We start from the raw sequence: 27,693 nt of genomic DNA, 5'->3' as shown, positions 1-27,693 counted from the left end.
TTCAGGGAATGGGTTTAGCTGGATGAATGGCTGATACCCACTGAAAAAGAGAAAGTGGAAAAGTTTCATTAAGGCCGTTCCAGGGAAAAGATTTTTGACTGTTCATTGCAAAACAATGTTTGAATGAAAGTGAGATGTTCATGGTTTCAGTTTTAAATTAAGGTTTTTAGAACTGTTTTAAGTAAGAGCAAAATGTAACCAATTAAAACGTTAGACCGACTCCCCCACTCAAAATTTGTGTATACGTGAGCTTTTTGGGGCAAGAAAAAGTAATCTGAAATTTGATCTGCCAGTTAGCCTGGAGAATTCCATAGTCTTTCAGTCTAGCCATCTAAATTAAAAATTATTCACGTGGACTATTCTCAAGCTTGCTCTTTAATTTCAGCGAGGAACATGTCTTACTGCTGGGTGGCTGTGGAAAACCCTTGAATCAATGTCCAGTAGATCTCTGCTTCAAACAGATGAAGCAGCAGCTACCTCTGAGATGCTGCTGGTGCACCAGATGGAGATGCCGTGGCCTTGATTTGGTGGTCCATACATGTGGTCGCATTAAAGCATATTTTCAGGATGGACCCCAGATGCGTCAACTTTGGTTGCCACCAGCCTTTCTCTGCAGGCATCGTAGGTCACCTAGGAAAGGGAACGTGGTTCTAGGCCACTTGTATGAGGAGAGGAACTGGCACTTGATGGCTCAACTCATCTCATTGCAGACCGCTGAGGCCTGGAGGCTCCTTTCCGGGAATTTTGTGGTGGGAGCAGTGACCTGTTTCTAAAAGGCTACCCAAACTTTGGATGACTCTCTTTTTTTAAACAAAGTTCAGCAAAAATCAGACACACTTCTACTTATTTTTCTCCCCTAGCCTGATATATTTTTAGATGCCTGGACCCACTTTTGACTCAGTGGCTGACTAACAAAACAGCACATAACATAAAGGAGTAAATTTTGTTTTTGCTTTCTTTCCCATACATTTTTGCCCAAATACGTAATAAGTGCTCCCACCTTAATTTCTTCCTGTGTCCTCCAGACTGCAAGGCGGAGAAATTGGTGATGGAGCTGTAAGTGTGTCCCAGTGATGTGTATGGGTAGAGAAACCTGACTGGAAACCTTGTGTACCTGTAAACCTTGAACACACTGGACTAGTGCTTCCCCAACCGCTCTCCAGGCAGAGCTGGAGCCATTGAACACAATGAGAGACCAGAGGCAGAAATCAATACAGACATAATTTTATAATTAAAAAATTGTGCATTTTGATTAACAGCTGGCAGTTCTAACCATCCCCCATTCCACTTAATGCAGAAAATACATGTCTGGAACCCAGACCGCTGCTATTTCTGATGCCACATATAATCACCTCCTAAGACTGTGCTTGTACTAACCTCCTGCATTTGGCTACCAGACAAGAGCCCAAAGGCAGGTCCACCCTGTAGTCGACTCTAGCTGATCCTAGAGAGAACCTCTTCCAAGGCATTATTTTCACTGAAAAGTTGTCATATGTTGATCGAAAATTCCTCTGCAAATCAACATGTGGGACATGAATTGATTTTTTTTTTTATTAAAAAAGTAAACAAAGAAGAATTTTAATGAGATTTTTTTTTTTCTTTTTCAAGATGTCCATGGGGAAATAAGGCTATTTCTCTACTGGTAAACTAAACAGCATCGTGGCTGGTTGTCTTATCTAGAGGCCAGCTGACAGTCTGGCCACAACTCAATTAAACCTTCACTGCCTGGGCAGCACAAGATTCAGAAACCCGGCACTGATTAACTTATTGGTATAGATAGAGCTCCAGTGCCCAAAATACCTCCTTTCTTAGCAGAAAGAAATGATACTCAGTGAGCTTTGAAGTGGAGGGGGAGGCATCGCCGAGGGGTTATCTGCTACGGGAGATAGAGGACTGAACTCAGCTCCAGAGTCCCCTGCCAGTCCCCAGCCCCATGTGGCCATGAACTCCTTTGTGATGTTAATTTGTTCCTTCCACAGGGACCTGAGGAGGCAGGCAAATTATTTAGCTTCTCTGTGTTGACTTAAGCTCTCTGTGGAAATCCCAAGTCTTGAAGCCTCACTGCATCTTCCCAGGCACGGCAGAGCCTCATTGGCTTCTGGTTCACATCACTTTTGGGAACAAAGACGTGGGTCCACCATTCGGCCTCCCGAGAGAGGCATCCTGCAGGCTCACATGCACACACACGACAACTTATGCACACACACAGCTTACAGACACAGTCAGGTACAGGCACGTCAACACAGCCACACAGCTTTCAGCCCAGCGCTGGCTTGCATCTCCCGCTCGTCCCCAGAGCTTGGGCTGGTGCTACGTGGACGCAGAGCCATCCGCTCAGCCACAGAGCGCTCGCTGTTCAGGCATGTGGCGGGCAGCAGAGCTGTGCTGCGGCAATGGGTTGAGAGATTGCACCACTCTGACATGGTCAGGAGAGGTGTCGGCACAGGAGGGAGAGTCCAGAGGCACCCACGTTCCCTCTAGACAGACTATCTTGGGTGCCTGGTGTCCCAAGATTGCCATGGCTAGACTGCTTGTGTCCCTGCCCTTGCTGGGCTTCACCATGGGTGTCTCTGCCCTCCATGCCAAGTACAGGCAGGTGTGCAGCTGGGTGCACTAAAAGGCAAGAAAATACAGCATCCATCTTACGTACTGACAAGCAGGGAGGGAACCCCTTGTGTTTGCTGGAGGTCCAAAGCTCATCACAGCAATATTTCTCCCTTTAATTCTATAGTCACACCGTATGTTCATTACACAAAGGTCCCTTTTCTCCTCTTGAAGTTCCCTTCTCTAGTGGATGTGTGTTGCTACAAAGGATCCAGGATTTGCTGGTGCTGCTGTTAGGGGAATGTCAGCCTGGGGGTGATTGCTCTGATATGAGATGTCTTGGGTGTAAGTTACCTCCTTTGCCTTACTGCTCATGGGGGTAACCACACGGTGTCTTGTGGCCACTGCTGACAACAAGATCAGGAACAGGTATTGCTCTGGGTACAACTTCTTGGGCACACAGGCGACTTCTGGCTGGCTGGAGTCTCTATAAAAACATGTCCGTGATCTGTCCGTAATCTATACCACAGGCAAAATTAAGATAGAGCACACTGGACACAATGGAGCAAGTCAACAAACACATCTTCTCACCACTCCTTGGGGCCATCATTTAACCCGTGGTCCCTCACCGGCTGGGAGGGCTCCTTTCCACTGAAAATCAGTTTCCTACCTGAAACAGCCCAGTGGACCCTGTGCTTGGGCCAGCAGAGGCTGAGGATCAATGTCCAAGGAGACATCCAAGGAGGAGGGTGAATCTGAACAGACAGCTCCAGCCTGGGAGAAGGTAAAGGGGAAGGGAGAAGGGATTTTGCTTTGCTTTGTGGCTGATCTTTGACCTTCTCCTTTGATTTTTGAGTACAAACAACCACACTGGATCTGCATCCTCTTAGTTACTGTGGGGGGAAGAGAAGGAGGGACTTTGCAAAGGAGCAGGCTAAGTGCACATGTTGGGTCCAGATGCTGTCCATACTTCCTCCATGCAGGTCCTGTCTTCTCGACATGCATTTCTGGGCCATCTCAGCACCCAGCTCTGCTGCTGTACCCTGCCACCAAGACCAGCTGCGGGTTCCCTGTTTGTTCCTGTTCCCTCTGCTCCTCTTTGGGCCTTTTTCACCCAGCCGTTGGGCAGAGAGAGCCCCGGCGCTGCCCAGTCCTCTCTCTCTTTCTCCCCCATCCTTCCCTCTTCTTCCTCCCTTCAGCACAGTGAGAACCGTCGGGAGTTGATGTTCATCTTGGTGACCCCGATGAGCTTGAGCGGCGTGGAGAGGCTGAAGGAGCTCACGAGGGGGAAGTCACAGAAGAGGTCGGAGAGCTCATCCCTCTCCTCCAGCTCGTACGTGGCGTCGTTGAGCATGCGCTGGTGCAGGTGGCAGGTCTGCTCAATCTTCAGCTTGTTGATGTCGCTGCGGAGGCGCATGAGCTGCCTCGCCAGTTGCTGGTCCTGCAGGCGCATTTCTGCCTGAAACACAAGACAGAGGGTGGGGAAAGAAGAGACTGTTGGCAAGGGCACAGAGAATTTGCTCATCGTGCTGCTCCCTGCTAGAGGACTCACCAGATCATTGGAAATGGAACTCACCTAGAGGTGCTACTCCATTGCAAAGAACTGGGAGGGAGATGAGGTTCTTACAAGCCAGCAATCCATCACAGTCAAATACCAGCTCAGGATGGTGAATTTTTAGTTTTCAGGAGTACCAGGAAACTGGAATTAAAGCCAGCCATGCCAAAGCTGTTGGCTTAGGTATCCATCCTATAGCTCAGGCTTCATAGCCTCCATCCCAACCTTAAGCAAAGCCCAGACTAATTTTGTTCATAAGGGAGCAGCCACGGTGAGAAGAAGCAATTAGAGGTGGAAAGGACCAATTAAAAGAACCTCAGAGGACCCATCCCCAAATATTTGGCTGGGGTTTCCAGTCTGCATAAATCAGACCTGATTCATGACAGCCATGAACGTGACCCTCCACATCCCCCGTGGCTTATCTCGCTGATTTGAAGTGGCTCTCGGGATGGAACCTCCACATTTTCCCACAGGAGAGAGAACAACTATCCCCCCAGGCTAATGAGCTAAGTGTTTCAGAGAATTTTTTCCTCCCCTGGCACCTAACTTTGGAAGGTGGAAGATTCAGAAATGATGAAAGAAAAAAGCTTTTTCTTGTTTTTTTTTTATTAATTCCAACTTGTAATTAAGCAGAAAATTTATTGCCACAGGATATTGGGGAAGGTGAAGGAAGGAGGTGAATACTTGGTGCAAGAATCGGCCTTTGTCTGGGGAACAGAAGCAGGTAGAGTTAGAACAGTAGATGCCAAGACAACTCCCACCTCTCACCCCACATCCCTCCTCACAGAAAAGCAACAAACCACAAGCCACAAAGAAAAGAGAGCGGTGGGAGAGAAGCCGAACAGCTCTTAGCAAACCTTGTGGCTTAAATCTCTCTCTAACTACTGGAGACAAGGAGGGAGCAAAACTGGCTGGAAAACAGCCTTACATCTGCCCTGATGCAGTGTCCTGCCTCTTCCCCTGGTGTTGCCTCCATCACAGAACACAAACTGGCACTGGAATGAGCCCCTTAGTACCAAGGCTCCTGATTTTGTTTTGTTTGGGTTTTTTTTTTCCCCTCCCAATGGCTCCCTAGGTATGTGCTGTCCTCACCGACTCCTCAGTGCGTGAGACGATGCCCTGAGCTCATCTCCAGCTCCTCCCTGGAACTGCCCTGGCCCCAAATCCATCCTTCACCTCGCTCCTTTGATTTGCATCACGGGTTTCTTGGCTCCCTGTGGTTTGAAGGAGCTGAGAAACAGACCCAGGCTACATCTATAGCAATACATTAAGTAGTGCATAGCAACAAAGTCTCTCCACTTGATTGTGAGCAAGGTCCTGGCATCTTTTGAGCTGGGGCCAGCTCTCCCAGTCCTAAGCAATTCCCCGCGGGCGCTCTTCAGGGGCTAACACAGAGGGATTCATCCTCAGGAGGCATTTGGGATACAGCCACTTTGTCTGGATTTTAACAGCACGGAGGTGGACAGACCATACCAGTTTGCCTCCAGGCCTGAAAATGAGCTGTTTAGTTTACAAGTACAGATGCAGTTCTGGGGGTGGGGGGTAAATTTGTTCCTGATCTGGTGGCTCGTCCATGAAACTGCAGAAGGGAAGGGAGGAGGGAAAAATTCCCCTCAGGAGGCTCTGCAGGTGGCCCTGGTATTTCCACATGAGAAATTTCCGATGCCTGATGCGCGGGCTGCTGCAACAAGGCTGTCAACCAGAGCAGCCTTGGGCTTCCTCTAGTTTGTGGCACAATCTCTCCTCCTCCTCCTCCAGGCAATGCCTCCAAAGACATTGGGATTGCCCCTTGCAGCATCAATAGCCTCACAGCAAGGCAAAGCAGCCACTTCAGGCGGTTGAAGGGCTCAGAAGGAAGCCTGGCTCCGCTCCAGCTGTTTTCTCCGGCTGTCGGGAAGCCCTTTGCAATGCTATGCCCAGAGCCTAAGCTGAGAGCTGACATGAGTATAATGGAAATTAAATCAAGCCAAGCAAAGCTTTTCCCACTCCCGCACCATGGAGGCACCTTGGAGGACCTTGCCTGGTGCTCTCAGACAGCAACCGGACTCCAGCTTGATTTCCTGGAGAGGATTAAGTCACCTTTGTACGAATCTCAGAGTGAATCTCTCTCTCATGAAATCTCTCGAATTGTTGGCAGGGTTGTAACCATTTACCTTCTTCAAAAAAACACTATTTCCTTGCAGACCTTGTAGCCTGTGCCCCCAGCAGAGGCCAATCGGCAGGTTTTTCTTCTCCTACGTGAGTTGCAATGAAAAAAAAAATAATTTTGTTGATATTTTTTCCCTGTTTCACAACAAGTGCTGTGACTTGACATTTTATCAGGAAGGTGATCGTGGGCCTTATTGAACTGACCCTTGGTTGCTCTTTCTTGTCAGTTTATCAAGCTACATAAGAAATGTCAACAAATATTTTCATTAAATGCTTTGAGGAATGTGGGACTGAAAAAGGCTTTAAAAATTAATTATGAGGCCATTGTGGAGAGGGATGTGGGTTGGAGATTGCTGTTTTTCCCTTGTAAGCCAGCTTTCCATGTTTTGACAGGTTCTTGCTTTCCTTGTCTTTTGAAGAAGGCGTCTTGATTTTGTGCAAGCTGAAGACAAAGCTCTCCAAAGCATGTCCTTCAGGTGCTTGATCTCCAGTCACCCTTTCCTCCTTCTTTCCTTCTTTCCTTCTAGCAGTTGACCTGCTGACCCTGGGGTATACCAAGTCAGCCACATGGCCCACTGGCCCACCTGTAGGCTGGGGACAACATGGCAGGGGGCAAACCCACCACCCATCTTCATTGACCACCTAGGCTGTGAGACCACCTTAGACCCAGCCCTGCCTGGCTGTGCTCTGGGGCTGAACAGGGAAGCAAGGGTGACCTGTGAGACGTGCACCATCAGCCAAAGCTTTCCCGGGGGGATAAAGCCCTCTTCTGTCCTCCAGGAAAGAAAGGTAAATGGGTGAGGAACGAAGCCTGGCAGTGGTTGACTAAAGGATGATGTGCACAATGAGGAGATGGCACAGGGGATGAGGGCTGTCACTGCTTGTGCCCCTTGGGAGTCTGCCTTGGCTTCCTGAGGGCTTGGGAGCACTTTGCATGGTGGAAGGGTGGGCTGTTCTGCAGGGCATGGCTCCTCTCACTCTTCCCACTCATCGTGGCAGCTTGGCTCGAAATGCAAACACCTTGCTGTCCCTCCATGGACTTGTCCTGTTGAACCATGATCAAAACCATCCAGAATATCATCAGAATTTGGGTCAGAACACAGAAATCCTTCTCCGCTTTCCCAGAGGCTCCTCACGAGTACTAGAAACATTCAATCCATCCCACGCTGAGGACCAAACCATTGCTAGAAATGATGAATGATCTCTTTTTAAAAAGAGCTACACAAAGCTTCCTGGAAAGAAATAATGGGATTACAGGCGCCACATTGCAGGAAGCTGTGGGTTTTCAGTTTACACAGTTCACTCACAGGGCCAGCCACCACAGTGTAACTCAATGCACCAGTTCATCTGTGTGGGACAACAGCATGATCCCACACACTCTGTGCAATATCCTGGTGAAACCCATGGAGCGCATCCAGCAGAAGCTGTGCATTTTGCTTCCTTTGAGTCTCACACGCCAAATACAGGAACAGCTTCAGGCACGCCTTGCTCTCACAAACTGCTTTTGAACACACTCTGCCTCTTCCTGCACACCCAGCTCCAGCAGGCAAAGAGCTGCCTTTCATCTGCACGGTTGGAGCACCTTCTTGGGATGGACAGGCTGCTGGTTTGAACATCCCCAGGTGGGAGGCGGAACTAAACCCGTCTCCTTCCTGGCAAAGGAGCTACTGCAACTGCTAGACGGAATCACAACGCTGGACCACAGAGGCCCATAGTCTTATGGGAAGGCTTCTCTGCTTAGATTGAGCCTCAGAGTCTCCCAGGGATGTTTAATATGGGGAAGGGAGAGAAAGTTTTGGATGCATCCTTGCTTGTTGTCCAGTGGCTTAGTCCAGATAGATAGAAGTAGTTCAAGTTGTAGCCCAGACTTGTCTTCAAGTTTGCCTTAACCATATGGTCACAGAGAGGAAGACCAATAACATTCCCATTGCCAGTGGTCCATCTCCCTGCTATGAGGGGAAGTGCAAAGAGCACCTCATGGCATGGAGGTGTGGAGCTGCCTGGGACCTCTTCCCAAAAGAGAAGTGCCCCATGGACAGCATCCCGGTCTGTGGTCCATGAAGCTCAGGGTGATGGTCTGTGGAGAAGCAGATGCTCCCATGAGGCTAGTCCTTTTTATTTCCAAAATATCAAAAGAAACTTAAATCTAAACTGGTGTTTTCCTTGTGCAGCCACTTGGATTCAAGCACGGAGAAGCACAGGCCTGTTATTAGAACTTTGCCAAACACTTCAGAGAAGTCAGTTAAGTCTGTGTATTGGTTTGAGGCTTGATCTTCAAAGGTGCTCAGATGCCGCTCTGCTGTGGCTAATTTTAGATGCTCATGCCATTGGGGCACAACCCCCAGCCCCACACAAGGTATCTCATCTCCTGCAGTGCCTGGGAGTCATACACCACTGAAGTCCAGGATACCTCTGCCAGCTGTCACCTGCAGAGCCTGGTGGGTCCCAGATCTCACCCTTCGTCAGTGTTGAGTATAGTCTGTGCTGACTCCCTCAGAATTAATCTTCATATTATCTTTCCTGAGGGAGGTAGTTACCTCTGTCTTTTTGTCAAATCAAGGCGTGCCAAAATGCTTCCAGAATTGGGAATGCTGTACCGAGGAGAAAGCCCACTGCCAGAGGAAAAGCCTGGCAGCTTAACATCTGAGTGAAGTGAACTGAAGGACATCTCAGTGGGCTTACACAGAAGAGTACATCATTTCTCAGATGTTTCTACAATTGCATCTCCACTATGCACATATATCCACAACCACCCCACGAAACTCCCTCTGCCTCCAAAACAGGGTGGTTGCACCCAAAATGCCCCTTGGGGATGGTCCTATTCTGTGATAACTCCCAAACTGCGCTCCAGTTCTAGCAATTTAATAGTACAGAAGACCACGCTCTGGTGCCTGTGCCCTTATTCTTTCATCGCTTTAAATACAAATACAGAAAAATCTTTCCTGGACTTGCTATGTAGCAGAGGACTCCCAGCGCAGTCTCCATCACCATATCCACGATCTAGGCTCCTTTTCCTCCTGTCCACCTCTCAACAACCCCAGAGAGATCTCCAACAAGGCTCACGCCAACACTGTTTTGGTGTTGCATTGTTGTGTAAATTCACTTAAGTACTGGTTCGGCCAATATCAGTATCCCAAAGAGAGATAATAACAGTTAATATTTAATAATAAATGTCTGACCAACAGGACATCATAGGTGTTCTAACATTTCCCAGCAGAGAGCATCAGACATTTGTGTCCCTTTTCAAGAGCCTTTCCTGCATTCTGGCTTACACACCTCAAATTTCAGTGCCAACCATTGGTGAATTTGAGACAGAAAATGTATTTTCCTATGGGGACGAAATCATAACTATCCTAAGATGTCCCAGTTCATAGCAGAGTTTTGCTCTTTAATGACCTTTAGGAAGAAGAAGACTTTGAGGGCTCAGTTTTAGAACTTTGTAAACATTTGTCCTGACAAATTTCAAAAACAAAAAGGAAAATGACAGTCTGACCATTCTGGTCTTTGGGTCTGTCACCATACCCTGGCTGCTGATGGCTTCACTTTCAGCATTGATGAAGAACAGCCACACTTGGCAGTGCAAAGGCAAACACAAGGGCAAAGAAGAGGCAGGAGGAGTTGGGGAGGGAAGTGCTCCAGCCCCGGGGCGGTTCAGCACATGCTGAGTGCTGCAATTTGCTCCTACACCTACACAGAGCCTCTCTCAGCGCAAAAACAAGAGCAGGAGTTTGCATGTCTGAAAAAATCAGCTTCTCGGGGCCAGATTCTCAGCAGGTCCCAGCTGACGCGGCTGGCTGGAGCTCGGTGGGCATATGTCAGTCCTGTAAACCGGGGCCAGGACTTGATGCACAGAATCAGGTCGTGGGACAGGTCATGTGAGGCGAAAGACCAAGAAGAGCAGATGCACAGGAAGACTTTGGGTTTGTCCTTCACTTCCGAATATGAGGAGCCAGAACCTGGCTGAACCTGAACCAGGACATGAAGGCAATTTCCTTGCAGTGTTGGATGAGCTCTTTTGCATGAACTGGGAATAATGCTTCAGATTTATCAGGTAACTTTAATCTTAAAGCTGGGCACTTCTGGACTATCACTTCACCAGGCAACTAGCCCATGCCATGGCCCGTTCTGTAGCACCATGGCCAAGGGGAAGTTTGGCCATACACATACTGTTAAATTCACTTCGCTGCCTCTACCGGTTTTGGCTGGGATAGAGTTAATTCCAAAATTGGGTGGTCCCGTACAAACTGCCTGCTGGGAACAGTCCCCAGCATGTGCAAACTCCTGAAGCTCTAACAGTTTGGCAGGATGTTAATTGGTACAAGCCAAGACCATGCTGGGGCCATGCTTATTGAAATAACCCAGCCTAAACTCACTGGTAGCTGTGATGAGGGTTGCAGTGTGAGTGATGGAGCTGCACGCCCTGCATCGTTGCATTTCACTCAGTAAGGACATGGGCTTTTACCCTTTCATTGGATAGATGAAGCCTACATATCCTAAATTGACTTCTCATGAAGGACTGCATGGAGTGAAGGAGAATTCATCCTGCAGCAGAGGACAGCGTGGTGGAGGCAGATTTCATCCCAGCCATGACTACTAGATCATTTTTGGATGATCTTCAGAACGCTGCCCGGCATACTCATGCTTGCCTGGGGCAAGGCTGGATTGTGTGATGCTCCCAGGTCTATGATCTCCTAGAATAAACTAGACCAGAAGGATTGAGTGCCCACTAAAGGTGACCTTCCCCAAGGCGTGAGGTTCTTCCCCTTTGCCTCTTCGCCCCAAGCAGGGTCTGAGGGATCCTGCCCTCTCTGGCCTTGGCTACTGCCTTAAGTAAATGTATAGCCTTAAGCATAACAATGCCTTGCTCTGAAGCCTTCCCAACTGTTTTAGTATCACAACACAGGGATAAACAAGGGAAAATCCTGCCTGTGTCAGGATGTGTGGAAGCTTGTTCCTTTATTTGAGAAGAATCTGGGTTTCACCCTTGAGATGTAATGTGAAATGCATCTTTTTGTGCCAGCACCCTGTGATGCGACGGCCTCACTGTGTTCTCACTGTTTGCTGGCAGCTCTTACCCAACAATAGTGCCTCCGACATAACTATTTAGCTGTGTGGTCAGTCAAATACATGTTCTCTTTTTTGGGGAAATTGTTCTAAATTACACGAGTCACGTCCAGATCCAGAAAAGACTGGTATAATTAAGAGGCAGGAAAATGGAAAGTGAGGAACAATTAGGGTTTGCTTTGCCCTTTTTTCTTCTTTAATTTAAACTTTTAGTTTTCAACAGATGGTGGTTTATATACCACACCCTAGTCTAAAGGGTAGAACCGGACCCTGAGACAATTTATACTTCCATCATGGGCAGAAACTAAAAGAAAAAAAAATAACACATTTAAAATCTGGGCCTCTGAGAAGGAAAATCTGCTTCTTACTGTCTTGGGACATCTTGAGACTTGTGAATTTAAGATTGCATCACAGATGCAAGCACGGACCCAGATTGAGGTCTCAGATCTGGAGTTGAGATTCTCCAGAGCGGTGAGTGATTTTAGGAGACCAGCTCAAAAACCCTTCGTAATAGTTCTGGTTTCTTGAAAGCACTGCACTTGCCTTGTGAAAGCCATGGCACCGAGAAATGTCTCATCCTCCAAAACTCTGACATCCAGAAGAGCGTCAGTAAATAACTTCTCTAGAGATCAGTCTAGCTGGGCGAATACAGCAATACATCAAAAAGGTGACAAGTAAATGTTATCTGAAGCAAAAGTCACAGAGAATTAAAAAAAAAAAAAAGCCAAAATATTACCACAGAATGGTTTGGATTAGAAGGGACCTTAAGGATCATATCGTTCCACCCCCCTGCCCTGGGCAGGAACACCTCCCACCAGCCCAGGTTGCTCCCAGCCCCGGCCAACCTGGCCTTGAACCCCTCCAGGGATGGGGCAGCCACAGCTTCTCTGGGCAACCTGGGCCAGGGGCTCACCACCCTCACACCAAAGAATTTCTTATATCTCATCTAAATCTCCCCTCTTTCAGTTTAAAATTGTCCCCCCTCAACCTATGGCTCCCCTCCCTGCTCCAGAGTCCCTCTCCAGCTTTCCTGGAGCCCCTTGAGGGACTGGAAGGGGCTGGAAGGTCTCCGTGGAGCCTTCTCTTCTCCAGGCTGAACCCCCCCAGCTCTCTCAGCCTGTCCTCCCAGCAGAGGGGCTCCAGCCCTCCCAGCATCTCCGGGGCCTCCTCTGGCCCCGCTCCAACAAGTCCATGTCCTTCTTATGTTGGGGCACCCAGATTGATCCATTGTTGTGCACGAGAATTTTTCCCCAAAGACTTTAAGTGCTTACCAAAGCAAAGCATTTGCTCAGGAACATTTTCACAAGCGCATCTGAACCACAAGTGACGTCCCAGCCCGCTGGGACTCTCTTGCAAATATTGCTGCTGTCACTACAAGTTGCAAATGCTGGTGGGACTCACTGGCAGACTTCCAATCAGGCAAGAGAAACAAAGCCACAAGACATGAATTGTTGCTAGTCATGTGAGCCAAATAATAAAGATTTTTCATTCCAGTGAGGAGAAGGGAAGGATCACTGGTGTCTACTTGCTCCTAAAGAGCACCAGGACCCATTCTCCAGCTCTGATAACAGCTACTCTGATCTGGTCGTGTCCATCCTATTGACTTCCTGTGGCCTCCAGAAAAGATGTGCTGCATCCATGCTGTCTCCTGGGAATTCTCTGCAGGTTGTGCTGACTCCTGCACTGGGTTGGGAGCTGCTTGGGTCAGTGCTAGTTGGCCCAGGCCAAATTTGCACCAAAGACCATGATAGCAACACAACATATGAAAGATGAACTTCCATCACCCATGTCCTGACTCTTGTGTATTTTCCGACCATAAATACAGTATTTTTGTCTTGTCTTCCTCTCTGTGAAACTACCAGTTCATAACTAAAAGAAATAAAGATATGTGTAAGATAGAGTCCAAGACTGGGATGCAAGGATGATGGGAATGTGGACCAGCTTCTAATGAAGCAGACGATGGACCTGTAAGAGCTGGATGTGATGGGGTCTCAGATAAGGTTCTGGCTTTATGCATATAGCAAAAAAAGGAATTTTATTCATTAGATATTACATGGTGAGAACAAGGGGTTTCCACCACAGTTTGAAACAAGAGGAAGCACTTGCTCTCACCATGGAGAAATGACCTGGGGGAAGCAGGTTATTGCAAGACCTTAAAAGGAGTTATGAGTTGAAAAAAAAAAGGGGAATTAGGCAAACATTTGGTCATTAGATACACTAATGACTGTTAAGCACAGTGGTCAGCATACAATCTTCCACTGAGGGAGTTCCTAAAGACCCAACAGACACAAGCTGCAAGGGCAGATCCAGGGGATGGATCTAGTCGTTCTTCCTTCCTACAGCCCTGACAAAGCATCCTTTCAAGAAGCTCATCAGAGAAGTTTTATTGCGCCAGCAGTGCACACGTGTTCATGGTGTATTCATACCTGCTGCATTCATCTGACTGTTGAGATATAATTAGAGAAGCAGGGGAGGGGGCAAGTTGCTAAAAAGTTCTAACCAGTGCAAGCAGCCATATTTCCTCAGCCTGCTGGATCCCAACAGGGATGCTAGGACTTGCCCAGCTCCTTCTCTGAGGTGATGGATGCTCTGGCATTCATCTTTTCCCTTCCCTGGGCTGCTTCTGTTGCCACCAGCCGCAGAAAATGCAATGATTGATTGTTGCTTTTTCACCTGAGGCTGAAAGCAGGTAGGAACAAGGAGTCACTTGTTTCCTTATTCTTTTTTTTTTTTTCTCCTCTTGAGAAAGTGTGCTATTTAATAGGGACAGGAAACCACTTACCAATTCCTTCCTGAGCCACGTCAAAGCTTCATCGATGCTCTCAAAGCCACCTATTCTCCCTGAGGTAAGAGTCACCTTGTCCTGGGCGGGGTTCCCATTGAGATGCAGCTGCATCTTCCTCAAGGCAACAGTCTCCCCCATGGCCTTTTTGGCCTCAGTCGCCTCCTCCTCCTCCTCTCCTGCTGGCTGAGGGCTCTTCCATGCCTGCTCCTCCAGCTTTGCCTTCCACTCCAAGTAGGATGGGCGCCTGGTCTCCAGTCTCAGCTTCTCCGTCAAAGCCTTGAGGCTCCTCAGGTGGTCATCAGGAGGAGCGGCACCTCCAGAGCCAGTATCTGCACTGTCCAAAGCCTCTTCTATTTGGATTTTGGGTAGAGACATCCTCTCTGGGAGTCAAACAGCATAAGGGTGTGCTGGAAAGGGCCAGGGATGGAAGTGGGAAACCCTCAGGGCTGGACCAGCTCCTGTAGCGTGACAAACGCGGCCCCTCGGAGGACAGTCGTGGTGGTGGTCCCTGCTCAAGCACCTCTCTGGCCCTGGATGAGCACCTAGAAGAAAAACAGATGGTTGGTTTCCAGTTTGAGAAGGAAAAGGGAGCGAGAAGGGAGAGACAGCTCTTGCTGCAGTGGAGGGAGCGAGGGTTTTGGGAGAGGCACAGTGCCAAGGTGCTCCTGGGGAGTGTTACCTCACCTCAGCTATCTGACTGCTTTTGGGGCAGGAACAGACAGGCTCTGGCTTTTAGGGAAGCTCTGGTTACCTACATCTCCGGTCTTAACTCAAGGGGCCGTGAAAGGGTTGCCAAGGAGTCCAGGACACATTCACAGACCCCTCTGGGGCTGTATCACACAACCTGATGTCCTCTGGAGGCAGCAAGGGGTGTTGATGGGGGTCAGGGTGTCTGCAGGCACTGTTTTGCTGGTTTTCTGGCTGGCAAACCTACATCTTTCTGCTTAGGTAAAACAGGACCAGGTGAAGTAAGACAACCAAACTTCTCCCAAAAGCTTGAGCCAAAAGGAGAGCTGGCAAAAGTAGCTGTTAAGTTCCACCTCCCCCCCAAAAAAAAAAGGGAAAAGGTTTGCTAAAAAAAGGTCTAGGTTTGATAAAGATGCCAGTCTGCAGCCGTAAGATTCATCTCCCTCCTGTCCAGCTGATTCAGAGCAAGAGCATGGTCCCCAGCCAAGTGTGGGACTAGATGGGGTGCTAGATTGGTCTGGGTTCAGACGCCAGCACTCAGGGACACTTGGACTTGTGGTTTCCACCACTGTCCACTACGTCCAGCTTGCCCACTGGGAATGGTCCCAGTGGTCCCCTTGAAAAAATCCTGCTGGAGGACTAGCACAGAGGAGCCAGGAGCTTCCTCCCCCCTTCCCCTCTTGCCACCTCGTGTGGAGTCTGGGAAGCTGTGCCCAAAGTTGGTCAACCACACTATGGGACTTGGAGGGACAGAGGACTCAAACAACTCTGCAAGAGTTAAGCTCAGGCAGCTTCTGCATTCATTTGCCAGTAGGATCAGATAAGAGACTTTCTCAAGGTCGTATGCTCATCTACGGCTGAGCTAGGAATAGATCCAGAGCTCTCATCTACACGTCAAACACAAAACAAAATACTTTTTTGCCTGCCTGGTAACATGCCCAGAAAGACCAGCCAGGACGTATGCAGCTCTCTAACTGCATGCACTAAACCACAGCAATATGAATTACTCAGCCATTCTTTTCCCTGCTATTTGTGCACACAAAGACGTGTGTAACTCTGAAATCCAGACCATAATTATGCCTCTCGAACCTTTTCAGTAAGAAGATTCAATTTAAAATAAACACCAACAGAAAGCAAGATTTATCCCACAATTGTGTGCAGGCAGGAGCTGAACCCGGAGTTGATAATATACACGCAGACAGTCTGGGGGTGGAGAATTAGTCATGTTGCGGTCTTGTTCCTGCTCTTATTTATGTTAATGAGAGTTTTACGGTGAGCGGGTGCAAACACAGATACTACATCAGGTTGAAGGCAACAGCTCTCGTGCCTGGGGCAGCAACGATTTTCCTTCTTCCGTTGAAAAATAGATGGTATGGAGGGGAAAGCAGAGGGCTGCCCTCTCAGTCAGGTCCCGCACCAGCTCTTGCATGGATGCTCTGCAGAGCTGAGGGCATGCCGATGATTTTCACTTGCCTCCAGCTCCAGCCTCCCAAAATCAATAAAGGGAAACACGTAGTAACTTTAAAGACCTCACCTCCAAGCTTTTTCTTGTGTTCATTGAGATGGGGATTGCTAGGGGTAGCCAAAACCAGCAGCCCAACAGTGTCTGCTACAGCTCCGGACTGGGCTACTGGGTTCAATGACCCCTAACAGAGATATTATTTTATTGTAAGGCTGACTTTTCTGAATGCCACAGCTACATAGCCGAGCTCGCACAAACTCCTTTGTCCTGTGTCTTCAGCACGTATAAAATCCTCAGGGTGGAAAACACCCTCACTATTTGCACAGTGGGTACCGCTCAGTTGGCGTTTCCAGCATCGCACCTGGAAAGCACGACAGCGGTTTGGAGCATCCCCTTTGCCAAGATCCCGCTGCCATCTCCCCCTCCTCACCATCATCTCCCAGAAACTGTGGAGGGATTTAATTTTTCTATCCTGAAAGCAGCACCGATCCAACCCATCCCTCACCTCCTCCCAGGTGCAACACGGAACTTCTCATTTCTCTCTGTAGGGACACCCCTAAACAGGCACGTCTGTTCCCCAGCCTGTCCAAACTCAAAAACGACAGAAAGGAGCCGCCTCTAATTTCCTATCAATATCTGGGACTTGGGTTAAAGACCTGCTGTAGAAAAAGAGACGTGAAATTGGTAAGCGTGTGAAATAAGTCTGCATGCGAGGCTGTAATACAAACCTGTTTGCTGCCTGAGTTTCCTAATTCCCAGGAACAAACCTGGCCTCTGGCTCAAGCCAACAGACTCCATCTCCCAGTCCCCCTGCCCCAGGCTCAGTTTCCCCCTCGGCTGGTCCGCACAAAGTCGTCAAAGTGATTAACCCTTGATTTGTCTTCATTATCACACCTGCCAGTCTCAGGGGGTTCGTGCCATGCCTAATTAGTGGTTACAGGAGCTCAGCACCAAATTGGAGTGAGGGTCTGCTCCCAGATCACTAATACCCTTTGCTCAGGGGTTTCCCCCTTCCCTTGCACGAATCCTATCAATACTGAAGGACACATCAGGTCACCAAGACAACAAAAACCCCTTCAGTTTCTTTGTTGGGCTACGTTTCCATCAGAGAAGACAGCTTAACTGACCCCGCAAGCTGTAATGCAAAGGGATTAGCAGAAACGCACGACCAAGATGGAGAAACAACAGGACTGTCAAACTGGGTTGGGTGTGAAGTCCTACCACGCCAAGACTCACGGAGCTGGCATGGCCTGCGGCTTGGCTTTTGCATGGTTGCATGTCAGCAATGCGACTCCTGCTCTCTCCCACGCCAGACACACCTTGTGAAGCTCATGGGTTGTCCTATGGTCCAAGAAACGAGGTCCAGCGGCACAATCTGCCACCACAGCTTCCCACTGCTGCCATTCCTCCCACCCTGATGCAGATGCAGAAGACCCGTCCCCATCACACACCTTCAGACATCCCTGCCTGTGCGTTAGAGCAGGGGATCAGGATACCCTGATTACCCTGGTTTGTCCCCTGATAAACCGGGTGTGATGGGGGGAGGAGGCAAGGGGAGGTGTACGGGGTGTGAGAGAAGCTTCGCTTAATCACCACCGGTGACGGGAAACAATAAATTCACATGCTGTTCACGGTCAAGAGGGAGGTTGCACAAAATGATGCCAGGCACAGCTTTTTACCCTGCGGGAGTTTTACGTGCCCGAGGAATTTTATACATCTGTACCCTCCCCATCATCTCTCTGCCCCCTGGTCAGCTTTGAACACGAGGCATTCACGAAGCAGCATTGGCAGAGGGGTTGGAACAAGATGATCTTTAAGCTCCCTTCCAACCCAAACCATTCTACGATTCTATGGCTGGTATGTGCTGGACCAGGGCAGAACAGGTACAGCCTGTTAAATTCATGGCTGTAAATAAGGGCACACGATGCTTCGGAAGGTCACACGGTGGGGAGCAAGAGGACTAGGAGAAGAAAGAAAAAAAAAAAAGAAGGGAGAAACACTCAGGATGGAAATGAGAGGGAAAAAGCAGAATAAAGAAAAATATCAGCCAGGACAGAGGTGTGGGGAATAATATTCTGCTCCCTTGACTCTTCCTGGTGGAGTTCAGCTTACTGTAATACCATTTTTTATTACAGAGGAGCAGCAGTGATTGTAAGGGTCTGCATTACTCTGATCGTCTAGTCTCTGATAAGAAAAAAGACCCTCAGTATGAGACAAAGCCCGGGACAAGTGAAGTCCTTTTGCAGGGTGAAGGTGTGCCCACATAGCCCATGGATGACACTTCTGGGGTGGGTGAAATGGGGCAGAGGTAACGTTTCAGCCTGTTAATGACCTTCAAAAAGCACCTCAGCCCTTTTTATGCCTCAGTTTCCCTCTCACTGAGTAGGCAGTTCACATAACCGGCCTTCAGGAAAAAAGCTCTGAGGAACTTCAGAGTCATGCAGGGATTCACCTCTGGCATCTTCAGGTCTCTCCACCTCATCTGGGTCCCCGTGCTCTGACTCTAATCAGTGCAGGGACACCCTCTATGATCCAAGGAGTTTGGGACGTGGATCCTCTGACTGTTTGCAAGGCATTTGCTCCGAGGGTTTGTATCGGTGTTCACCCTTAACACTCCTTGCTCCTACAAAAGAAAGCCCTAGAGAGAACTGCACCTGCTAACAATGTCATCATCGAGCTTTGCAGGTCCCAGGGGGTGAGGAGGACCCTGAGCCCGAAACGGTGGGCTGAAGAAATACCAAGGAGGAGCGAGAGGTGGGGTGGATGGTGACCGGTGTGAAACCCCGTGCGGAAAGCCCTGTATTTTACTTTCCTTCTCGGCACAGCAAAAAGGCAGGGATGGGGTGGGGGTGGCTGACACACACACACACACCCCCACACCCACCCCCGGAGGTCTGCAGCAGGATGGCAGCAGGGCAGCGAGGAGGAGATGCCTGTGAAAGGGGGTTGCCATAGCAATGGAGTAAGGGAGGACTCCGGCTGCTGCAGGGTGGTGGATGGAGGCTCCCGAGCATCCTCCGGGCAGTGGAGACACCGAGGCAGCAGGTGAGGAAAGGAAAAACCCATCCAGGCCAACACCACGGCTCCCTGGAGCCAGTGGTTCCCTTTCAGGGAGGCTGCACATCAATAACGCCTTTCCCCATGCCAAAAATGAGGAGCTGCTGGGCTGCGTGGGCTTTGGTGAGCTTGGGCTGTTCCTCACCCTGGGGTCCCCCACCACAGCCCCCCCCCTCCAAGTGGTACGGCTGCAGCACGCTGCTCTGCACGAGGCTCCTACAGAGATAGAATCATGGAATCATAGAATTGTCCAGATTGGAAGGGATCTTTCAGATCATCAAGTCCAACCATCGACCTAACTCTGACAAAAACCAACGCTAAACCATATCTCTAAGCACTGTGTCTACCCATCTTTTAAATACCTCCAGGGACGGTGCCTCAACCATTTCCCTGGGCAGCCTGTTCCAATGCTTAATAACCCTTTCAGTGTAAAAATTTTTCCTAATATCCATCCTAAACCTCCCCCGGTGCAACTTGAGGCCGTTTCCTCTTGTCCCACCACCTGTTCCTCAGGAGAAGAGACCGACCCCGCCTTGTTATACCCTCCTTTCAAGGAGTTGCAGAGAGCGAGAAGGTCTCCCCTCAGCCTTAATTGCTCCCCCGGCTGTCTCACGAGCTCAGAGCAGAGCTGATCTCCCTGGGTTATATTATCCAGTATTTGGCCACTTGATCCCTTTCTGTAGCACCTGAAATCTGCTCCCTCAGAAAGCTGACCTGCTTCCCAAATGCTTTCTTTACCTGTCCTAAAATGACATCCAGCCCCTCTCCACCCAAAAGGAGAAGACACCAGTAATCTGAAGATCTGCCTGATCCCGAAGCCAGGACTCTCTCCAGGGCAGAGACCCCAGCTGAAATTGGTGCCGTCATGGTCCGACGCTCTCTGCCTGCTCAGCGTGGTTGGTGCAGGATGGAAGGGGGTCTTGTCCATTCAAGGCTGGAGGGGTCCTGGTGGAGCCCCTAGCCCTCAGTGCCCACTGGACATAGTGTCCATGTGGTCGTCCTGGCCACACTCATGTGGGCTGTTAGCTTCTTCTAGGGGCAAGATGATGGCACTGAAGTGACCAAGCTGGCATCATGACTGCAGGTCTAGGTCTGGTGACTCTTCAAGACCTCCTTGCAGGGCTGTCCACATTAATTCTGTCCCTTCACACACACCCAACCCCCAACTTCCAGCCTAATACGTGACAAAAGCCCAGGGAAGAGACCAAGGTTCTGTCCCTGGATTGATCCGGAATGACATGCCCTTGCAGAGGTTTGGAGAGGTGGTCACAGAGTTGCCCCACGCAGTGGGCTGAGGTAGGTGTACAGGACCCAGCGTAATGGGATCCTGAGGGCACCTGGGTATTCCTGTCCACTTACTGCCACGAACAAACCCCCAGAAGACCTCCCAGGCAGCTTGGATGCTAAGGGCAGCAGTAGGGAAGCAGCCTCTCCTGCTGCTTCAGCCCTTCGGATGCGGACACGGATACATGGGGGAAAGAAGAGGGGCTTTCCATTCACGTATGACCTGGAGCAGGGTAAGGGATCACCTGGCGCATCCTTCTTCCTGAATAACCCCCAGACGGACCCCCAAACAGCGCAGTGAAGGGAAGAGGGGAGAGCAGTGGGTGACTGCAGCCAATCCACCAGCCCAAGAGGAGCAGAGCAGAAGTGCAGAGATAACAGGGGACCAGTATGCACTCCCTGCCCCAAGGTATTTCTCCTATGCTGATCCCCAGCATCACCAGTAGAGTCAGAACCTGCTTCAATAAATACATCTGTCCCTTCTCGTCTACCTACATCTTATCCCTCCTGCCTCCCCTGCCCAAAATCAAGCGGGATTCTTGCAAGGAAGCAGGATGGAGATTGCTGCCTGCTTTAGATGGACCCTGGCAGCTCCATTTTCAGACCAGCTCAGCTCCCATCGATCAGCAGATTTCCAGCAGTCGGGTGGAAATCCTGGATGAAGATGGGCATTGGCAAATGTCTGGCATTCCCACAAACCCGTCTTCCACCAGAAGCATTTGCAAACTGGGAAGCTGGAGGTGGGGCGGTTAATGCTCTCAGCCCATCAGCCAAAACCAGGTATAATTACTCAGAGGAAAAAGGATTAATCAGCAGCAGCAAAGGCAAGTTTATAACCTCTTGGTGAAAGCACCCCATCCACCCTAGTCATCTTCCGGTAAGGTCTCTTGAGATGCAAAGGGAGCCATGGGTGATGATGGTGATAACGATGATGATGATGATGATTAGGATTGCTTCTCCATGCACTACCCCAGTGTCCTAGCAGGTCTTGGGACATAATCCTGGAGGTGGCATGCCTAACCTGTCCTGAGAGTTGCCCATGAAGGACCTGTGGCTTGGCAGAACCAGTTCCTTCCTTTATTTTCCCTGCTGCCACCCCAAGCAGAGCGGTGTTTCAGCAAGGGGAGAGCAGAGGGAGCAGGCAGGGACCTCTGTGCCCGTGCAACTGGGGTGACGCGAAGGGCTGGGACTCCTTGGGAATGCGCCAGGTCAGGTTGAGAAATGCTCTCTTCCCAGGAGACTGGCACGGGGAGTTATTTTTCCCTAAATGCAGCGTGGAAGGCACGAAGGGTATATTTTCAGGAAAAAAAAACCACCAAAAAAAACAACAAAAAACCCCAAACCAACAAAACCTCTTTCCGGCTTTGCTGGGCTTCATTCTGCCCAGCGCTGAGCTCACCCCCCTGCAGAGACCAGCGCCAGGATCAGCTCCCATAGGAGACCCCGAGGCTCCACGTTAAAGTGATGGGGGGGTGTGGGGTCAGCCCCCCGGCGATCCCCTAATCCCTTTTCCATGCTCCCTGTCCCATCCAATTACCCGCCGTGGCGGCTGCCCAAGCAATGATCACATAAGCCCCGTACTCAGACCTGCCTTCTCCCCGTGCTGGGCTCCGCTTGGTCATTCAATATTATTTAAGGTGAGCTGGTTGTAAACAGACCCCCGCTCCCTTCCCCCCCAAAAAGGCTACGTTCCTCTGAGGCTGATTATTATTTATTTATTTTATTATTTTTTTTTTTTCCCCCTGCAGTGTCTCTGCTACATTTTGCAAACACCGAATGGCTGCGGAGCTATTGCAAGCCCACAGCCCGGGAGAAGCCGTCTCCCCTCCCCATTCTCCTTTATTTTTTCGTGTCGTACAGACCGCCCCCCCCTCCCCGTGAAGAGGTACCACTGCAATGGGCACTGGAAAGCCGAGGAGGTCTGAGATGCAAATAACAGCGTGCTGACATGATGGCTGGCAGCGAGAAAACCCATAGCAGCCAAAACAGGATTTTTCCCCCTGAAAAGTGGGGTGTCTGTAGGATACTGGGAACGTGCAGACAAAGCCAAGGGAATCAGCTGGACACTGGAAACAAGGCGCTTGGTTTTCATCCATTTTTACCCCCCCTTCCACTGAGGTCCCCCATGTAGGAAAGCTCTGAAGGGCTGAGCAGTGCCGAATAATACAGGGAGCATCCCAGGAAAATAGGGAGGGGTCTCCGTAGCCCCCCGCAGGTGCCGGCTGTGGGAGAGGTGGGAGAGGTCTGCGTGGGCTGGCGAGGGCGCGGGCTGTCGGGCCGGGGCCATGCGGGTGCAGGGCTGTGCATCGCACCGGGGAGCGCTGCCTGGGGTTGCACAAGCGCTTGGGCTGGGAAGGGTGTGGGCTTGACGGTATTATTTTAGCAATTAGCCCCAAGCTGTTATAAAGGGCTCTGAAGAAGTTCTAGGTGATGATTTTTCTTTTTTTATTCTCTCTCTTTTTTTTTTCTTTCCCCCCGCCCCCCCTCAGTGTTAACGTGAGCTGCGAGGGCCAGACCTGAGCAGGTGGAAACCTGCTCTGCTCGGCACGCGGTGCCTGCTTCAAAAAATCAAAGGTAGCTACGCCCTGCGAGGCCACCGCGCTCCATCCCATTATGTCTGCGCTGCACAAGGCTGACAAAACCTTGCCGGGGCTCTCGCAAATCGCGGGGAGGGGGCAGAGGCAGCAACAAGTGCTCGTCCCGAAACCTGGCCAGACTCTTCCCCGTTACACCCCAGCCAGTGCAGAAAAATCCCCCCCCCCCCCCGAAAGCGGTGAGTAAAGCCCCCCACACCGCTCCCAGCTGACGACAAAACCCACCGTAAAGGAGGACTCAAACCCTGCCCTGGCTTCCAACTTGTCCTGATCACCGGGGAGCCACCGTGCCAGCCATCTCGAGGGGATTTCGGCAAGGCAGGAGGTTGCGTCGGGGGGAGGACACAATACAAGCCCCCAGCCCCACCACGTTGTAGCTGGAGCGGCAGACCCCAGTGCTGAACTTGGTGGGTCCCCATCACCACCACCCCGATGCTCCCCAGGGACCTGGTCCTTGCTGCTACCCCTTTCTGTGGGGCTAGAAAAGATGGGGGTCCCCTCCTGCACCAGGCGTCTCTCAGACAGCTCCAGTCCTGGGTGCAGTGGGGTGTCCCCAGGGTACGGTGGGGTGTCCCCGGGGTGGCTGTGGTCCCCCCCAGCCCCAGCACGGCCGAGCCAACGCCAGCAACAAACTTACCGTGCAGCGAGTCAGAGGGAAGGTTGCACGGACATCTTGGCTGCCTCCTTCCACCTCGGGTCTCCAACTCGGTATTTGCCGAGCAGTGACACCAGCGCCTTCAGGAGACTGTCTCATCCTCCTCTCTGCCTCGCTTCAGAAATCTCTGTGTGTGCGTGTTTTTTTTTTATTTAAGGGACTTTTTTTTTCTTTTTTTTTTTTTTTTTTCCAGCGGTTGCGTCAGGCCTGTTGCCTGGAGACAGGCGAGCTATTCCAGTTTGAGCTTTTCAGTCCAGATTTCCTCTCTCTCTTTCATTCATACCACCAAGCCCTGAACCTACCTCCCACCAAGCAATAACCCTGGAGAGACCTGAAAGGGAGGAGCTGCACAGCCTGGGTCCTAAACATCCTCCGGCTCCGCCACCCCAACGAGGGAGGAGGGGTGGCGATGCCCTCGGCGTGGCTAACAGGGATGAAGGGATGCCGTGCAGGGACCCAAAAACCCCGCAGGAGACGCCCGGGGAGCTGGTTTACTCCCAAAGGATCCCGTGGCTCTTCCCGACATGAACCGGGCTGGTGGCCCCGTGGCTGTTCTCCTTGCATGCCACGGAGAGCTGCGAGCCCTTCTCCACGGAGCCTGGGGTCCCCTGGCACTGGGGAGAGCTTTGGGATAACGTTTTCCAGATGCCACCTCTCGCCCGGGGGGTCGGCGTGTGTGTGTGTTTGTGTGTGTGTGGAGGGGAGTTTTGCAAGGCTGCAGCAGCATCTCCGGGAAGCCCTGGCATGGGTATCTCAGGGCACCGTGGCGAGTACCCGCTTGCTGGCACCATCCGTCCCCAGACAGAAACCAGCTCAGGAACCAGCCTTTGCCTGTCTTATGTGCTGGGAAACAGCCTGTTGCTCTCACGTCTCCCCCAGCGGGGCTGGAAACCATTTTAACTGCTTCCAAAGAGGGACTGATCAAGGCACGTGCCCTGGCTGCTGGCTAACTCGGGGCCAGGAGCAAAGGCAGGGGACAGAGGGTGTTTCATTCCTTCTCCGGGAGATGAAGGTTAACCCCTCAAAGCCTGGGGACAGCTCTCAAACGCGTCCCACACCTCCGTCCCCACCTGCAGCTATTGCACCTCTGGTGTCTCAGGACCACTGGCCGTGTGCGCGAACCTGGTGGTGCAAAGGGTTAAGAGTTGGCCATTGACACCTAACGACCCAGGCCCCTTCTGCACTCAGCTTTTGTAAGAGAAACCCCCTCACAGGCTCTTTTTTTTTTTTTTTTTTTTTTTTTTTTACCCCTCCCTTTTTTTTTTTTACCCCTCCCTTCTCCTGTCTGAGCCTTTCCTCCTCTCCCCCGCCGGCATCATGATTTACAGCCCTTTCCTGAGTCCGGCATCCCAACAAAGGCCTTACAGACCCCCTCACAGGACTGGGATTTCCCTCCTCCCTTCAAATGCCAACCAGAGAGGGGGTGCCCCACACCCCCCCCAGTGATTTGGACGCTGTGTCTGTGCAGCACCGAGCACAGGGGGAGCGGGTGCCCTGCGAGACGCAGCAATGCGGACTCCAAAGAGCGAAGAACAGCATTTTCACATTTCTGATGCAAATGCAATTTTTTTTTTTATTATTCTTTTTTTTTTTTCCCCCAGCTTTGCCAACACCCTTTTTTTTGGGTCAGATTTCAGATGTGCACATGCAAACTCAGGCTGGTGATCAGCTCTGGCTGCGCTGCTAGCAGTCACCCGGTGGCTTGCACTGCCCTTCCCAGGGCTGCTGATGACGGAGAGGGACCACGGAGATAGACGAGCTGTTGCCTTCATGCTAAAACCATCTGACACAGACCTACAGCTGCATTTCAGCTCGTAGCAGCAAACGGGTGGCTCGACATTTCCTGCAACGTCTCATCGAAACAAAAACTGGGGCTGTGCCGATGAATCAAGCGGTGTCAGGGAGTGGGCACAAGGGGTTGGTGAAACACAGCCCCTGGTCTGGTTTTGGCATGGGACGAGCAATCCTGGGACGTGGCTCAGGAATGAACAAGACCAGGGCCCCTTCTTGACAGACAAGTTGGATGCAGACACCCAGATTTGATAGCCAAGAGCATTTAGTTGTGCGGATGTGGCCAGACGAGGTCAGTTGGCGTCAGGGCCGGAGACCAGGTCTAGCACGGGTTAGTTTACTAGCAGAGGTGTCACTACCAAGGCTGGGCATCTATCTCATCGCAGTAACAGACCACACACTGTCACCCGCTCCCTCTTCTGTAAATGTTTATTTTTAATTTAGTTGTGTAATGGATTTCAAATGAGCTGCCATAAGACACCAGTGAAAGGCCGAAGCCAGGTCCCTCTGAAGTCTCTTCATGGGTTTTGAATGTTTTTTTGGCCTGAATTTATCTCATTTAAGTTGTCTTCACCCCAAAAAAGAAAACCCCTGTGGTGGGGAGCTGCTCTTCTCCTTCTACCAAAAAACATTCCTGGTCGTGAGGTTTTAACCTCAACCACCTGCAGCGGGCACCTGAAATTAGGTGTAATGAGTCAAAATAAACCTCTGCAACACTAACACTGTTGTACCTATGGCTTAGATTTATGTTTTTTCTTTTGCTCAGGTGAAGCAAGGCCTTTCTGTTGCACTCATAGCTGCAGAAGCTGCCAGTTCCTGGAGCTATGTCCCACAGCATCCCTGGGCATGGCACCTTTTCCAAAGGACCCTTGAATCCTTGGGAACACTTGTATACAAGACTGGTCCCTTGCAGGGATGTGGTTTAGCAAAGCCCAAGCCAGGAGTTGTGTGCTGCAGTGGTAATTCCCTCCAGACTTTCTTGGGAACCCAAATCTCCTCTGCCCATCTAAGCACCACAAATGCTATAGGGTAGACGTGCCCTATAGCCAGCTAAATCTCATCTGGACCTTCTGAGCAGTGTCTGTATCTCCAGAAATGGTCAGAAATGGCCGTTCCTCTTCCATAATGGCAGTGGTTCAACTCAGCTTGGATTTGAACCATCTGCTTCTTGCCCTGGCTCCCAGCTTTGGGGAATTTCTCCTTGGCGGAATCCTGCCAACAGAGCATGGAGGAGCTGGACCGCCCAGCATGGAAGTGTGATCATTCTGTTGGACCACGTGCCGGGATCATCTCATAGGAGCATCAATGGTTGCTTCTCAGTTACTCATCAAATAAATACCTTTCCTCCACAGCAGAGTCCCTGGGGTTCAGTGTGACCAGGCTGGGATGGGAGAGAAGACTGTGGTGCTCTCAACCACCACCATCCCATCCTCGCCAGGTGCAGCTTCCACTCCCTGCACCGCGACTTGTACCAGGAAAATCCTCTGATGTTGTTGGAGGGCCACCTGGGAGCCAGTCAACCTGGAAATGTGGCAGAGGCACCTACAGAGGGCAGCAGGTCTCCAGCTAATGTTGTCCCCTGGTCACCCCAAGGGAACCTATGCAAGCACAGAAGACCTGCAGAAGTTTGCGGTCACCTGGCTGCTCATCTCCAGGGATCACGGAGGGATCTGGGACTGGCTTTTTGCAGTATTGCTCCATTGTTTAGTCGGGGTCAGCTTGTTTAAGAGATGTCTTTTCCCAGCTGGGCTGGCACGAGGTCTCTGAGAAACACAGGGGAAATAGCCCACCCCAAAGACAAGCCTCCTGCGCCCGTGTGTTTGGCCCTGCTCTGCTTCTGGATGATGCTGAGCATCCACCCCTCACCCTGCCGAAATAATGTTCATGCTGGGACTGAGGAATTGCCCTTCCCACGGGAAGGGTTGTCCACCCCTGCCTTCAGGCCCAGCCTGGAGTGTGATGCAGATTAAGTGGCAATTCGCAGGACGTAGGACGAGGAGGAATCGAACTCCTGGGAATCTAAAATAATGTGACAGAGGGTGCTGGGGCGGCTTCAGTGTAAAACAG

The 27,693-nt window shown here is 50.6% G+C and overlaps 1 protein-coding gene across 1 annotated transcript; it reads right to left on the bottom strand.

Annotated features, from left to right (window-relative positions):
* Nucleotides 1-1,265: 1,265 nt before the first annotated feature.
* On the bottom strand, nucleotides 1,266-23,947 carry FAM167A (family with sequence similarity 167 member A). Its single transcript, XM_054195585.1, has 3 exons — nucleotides 23,818-23,947; nucleotides 14,094-14,638; nucleotides 1,266-4,003 (listed from the first exon to the last, which is right to left on the bottom strand). Exons 2-3 carry the CDS (start codon nucleotides 14,469-14,471, stop codon nucleotides 3,740-3,742), a joined length of 642 nt encoding a protein of 213 aa, XP_054051560.1. The 5' UTR covers nucleotides 14,472-14,638; nucleotides 23,818-23,947; the 3' UTR covers nucleotides 1,266-3,739.
* Between the last annotated feature and the right edge of the window lie 3,746 nt (nucleotides 23,948-27,693).

The sequence above is a fragment of the Rissa tridactyla genome, chromosome 3 (assembly GCF_028500815.1).
Source record: "Rissa tridactyla isolate bRisTri1 chromosome 3, bRisTri1.patW.cur.20221130, whole genome shotgun sequence".
Classification (NCBI taxonomy): Eukaryota; Metazoa; Chordata; class Aves; order Charadriiformes; family Laridae; genus Rissa; species Rissa tridactyla.
This window is presented reverse-complemented; position numbering and strand designations above follow the sequence as displayed.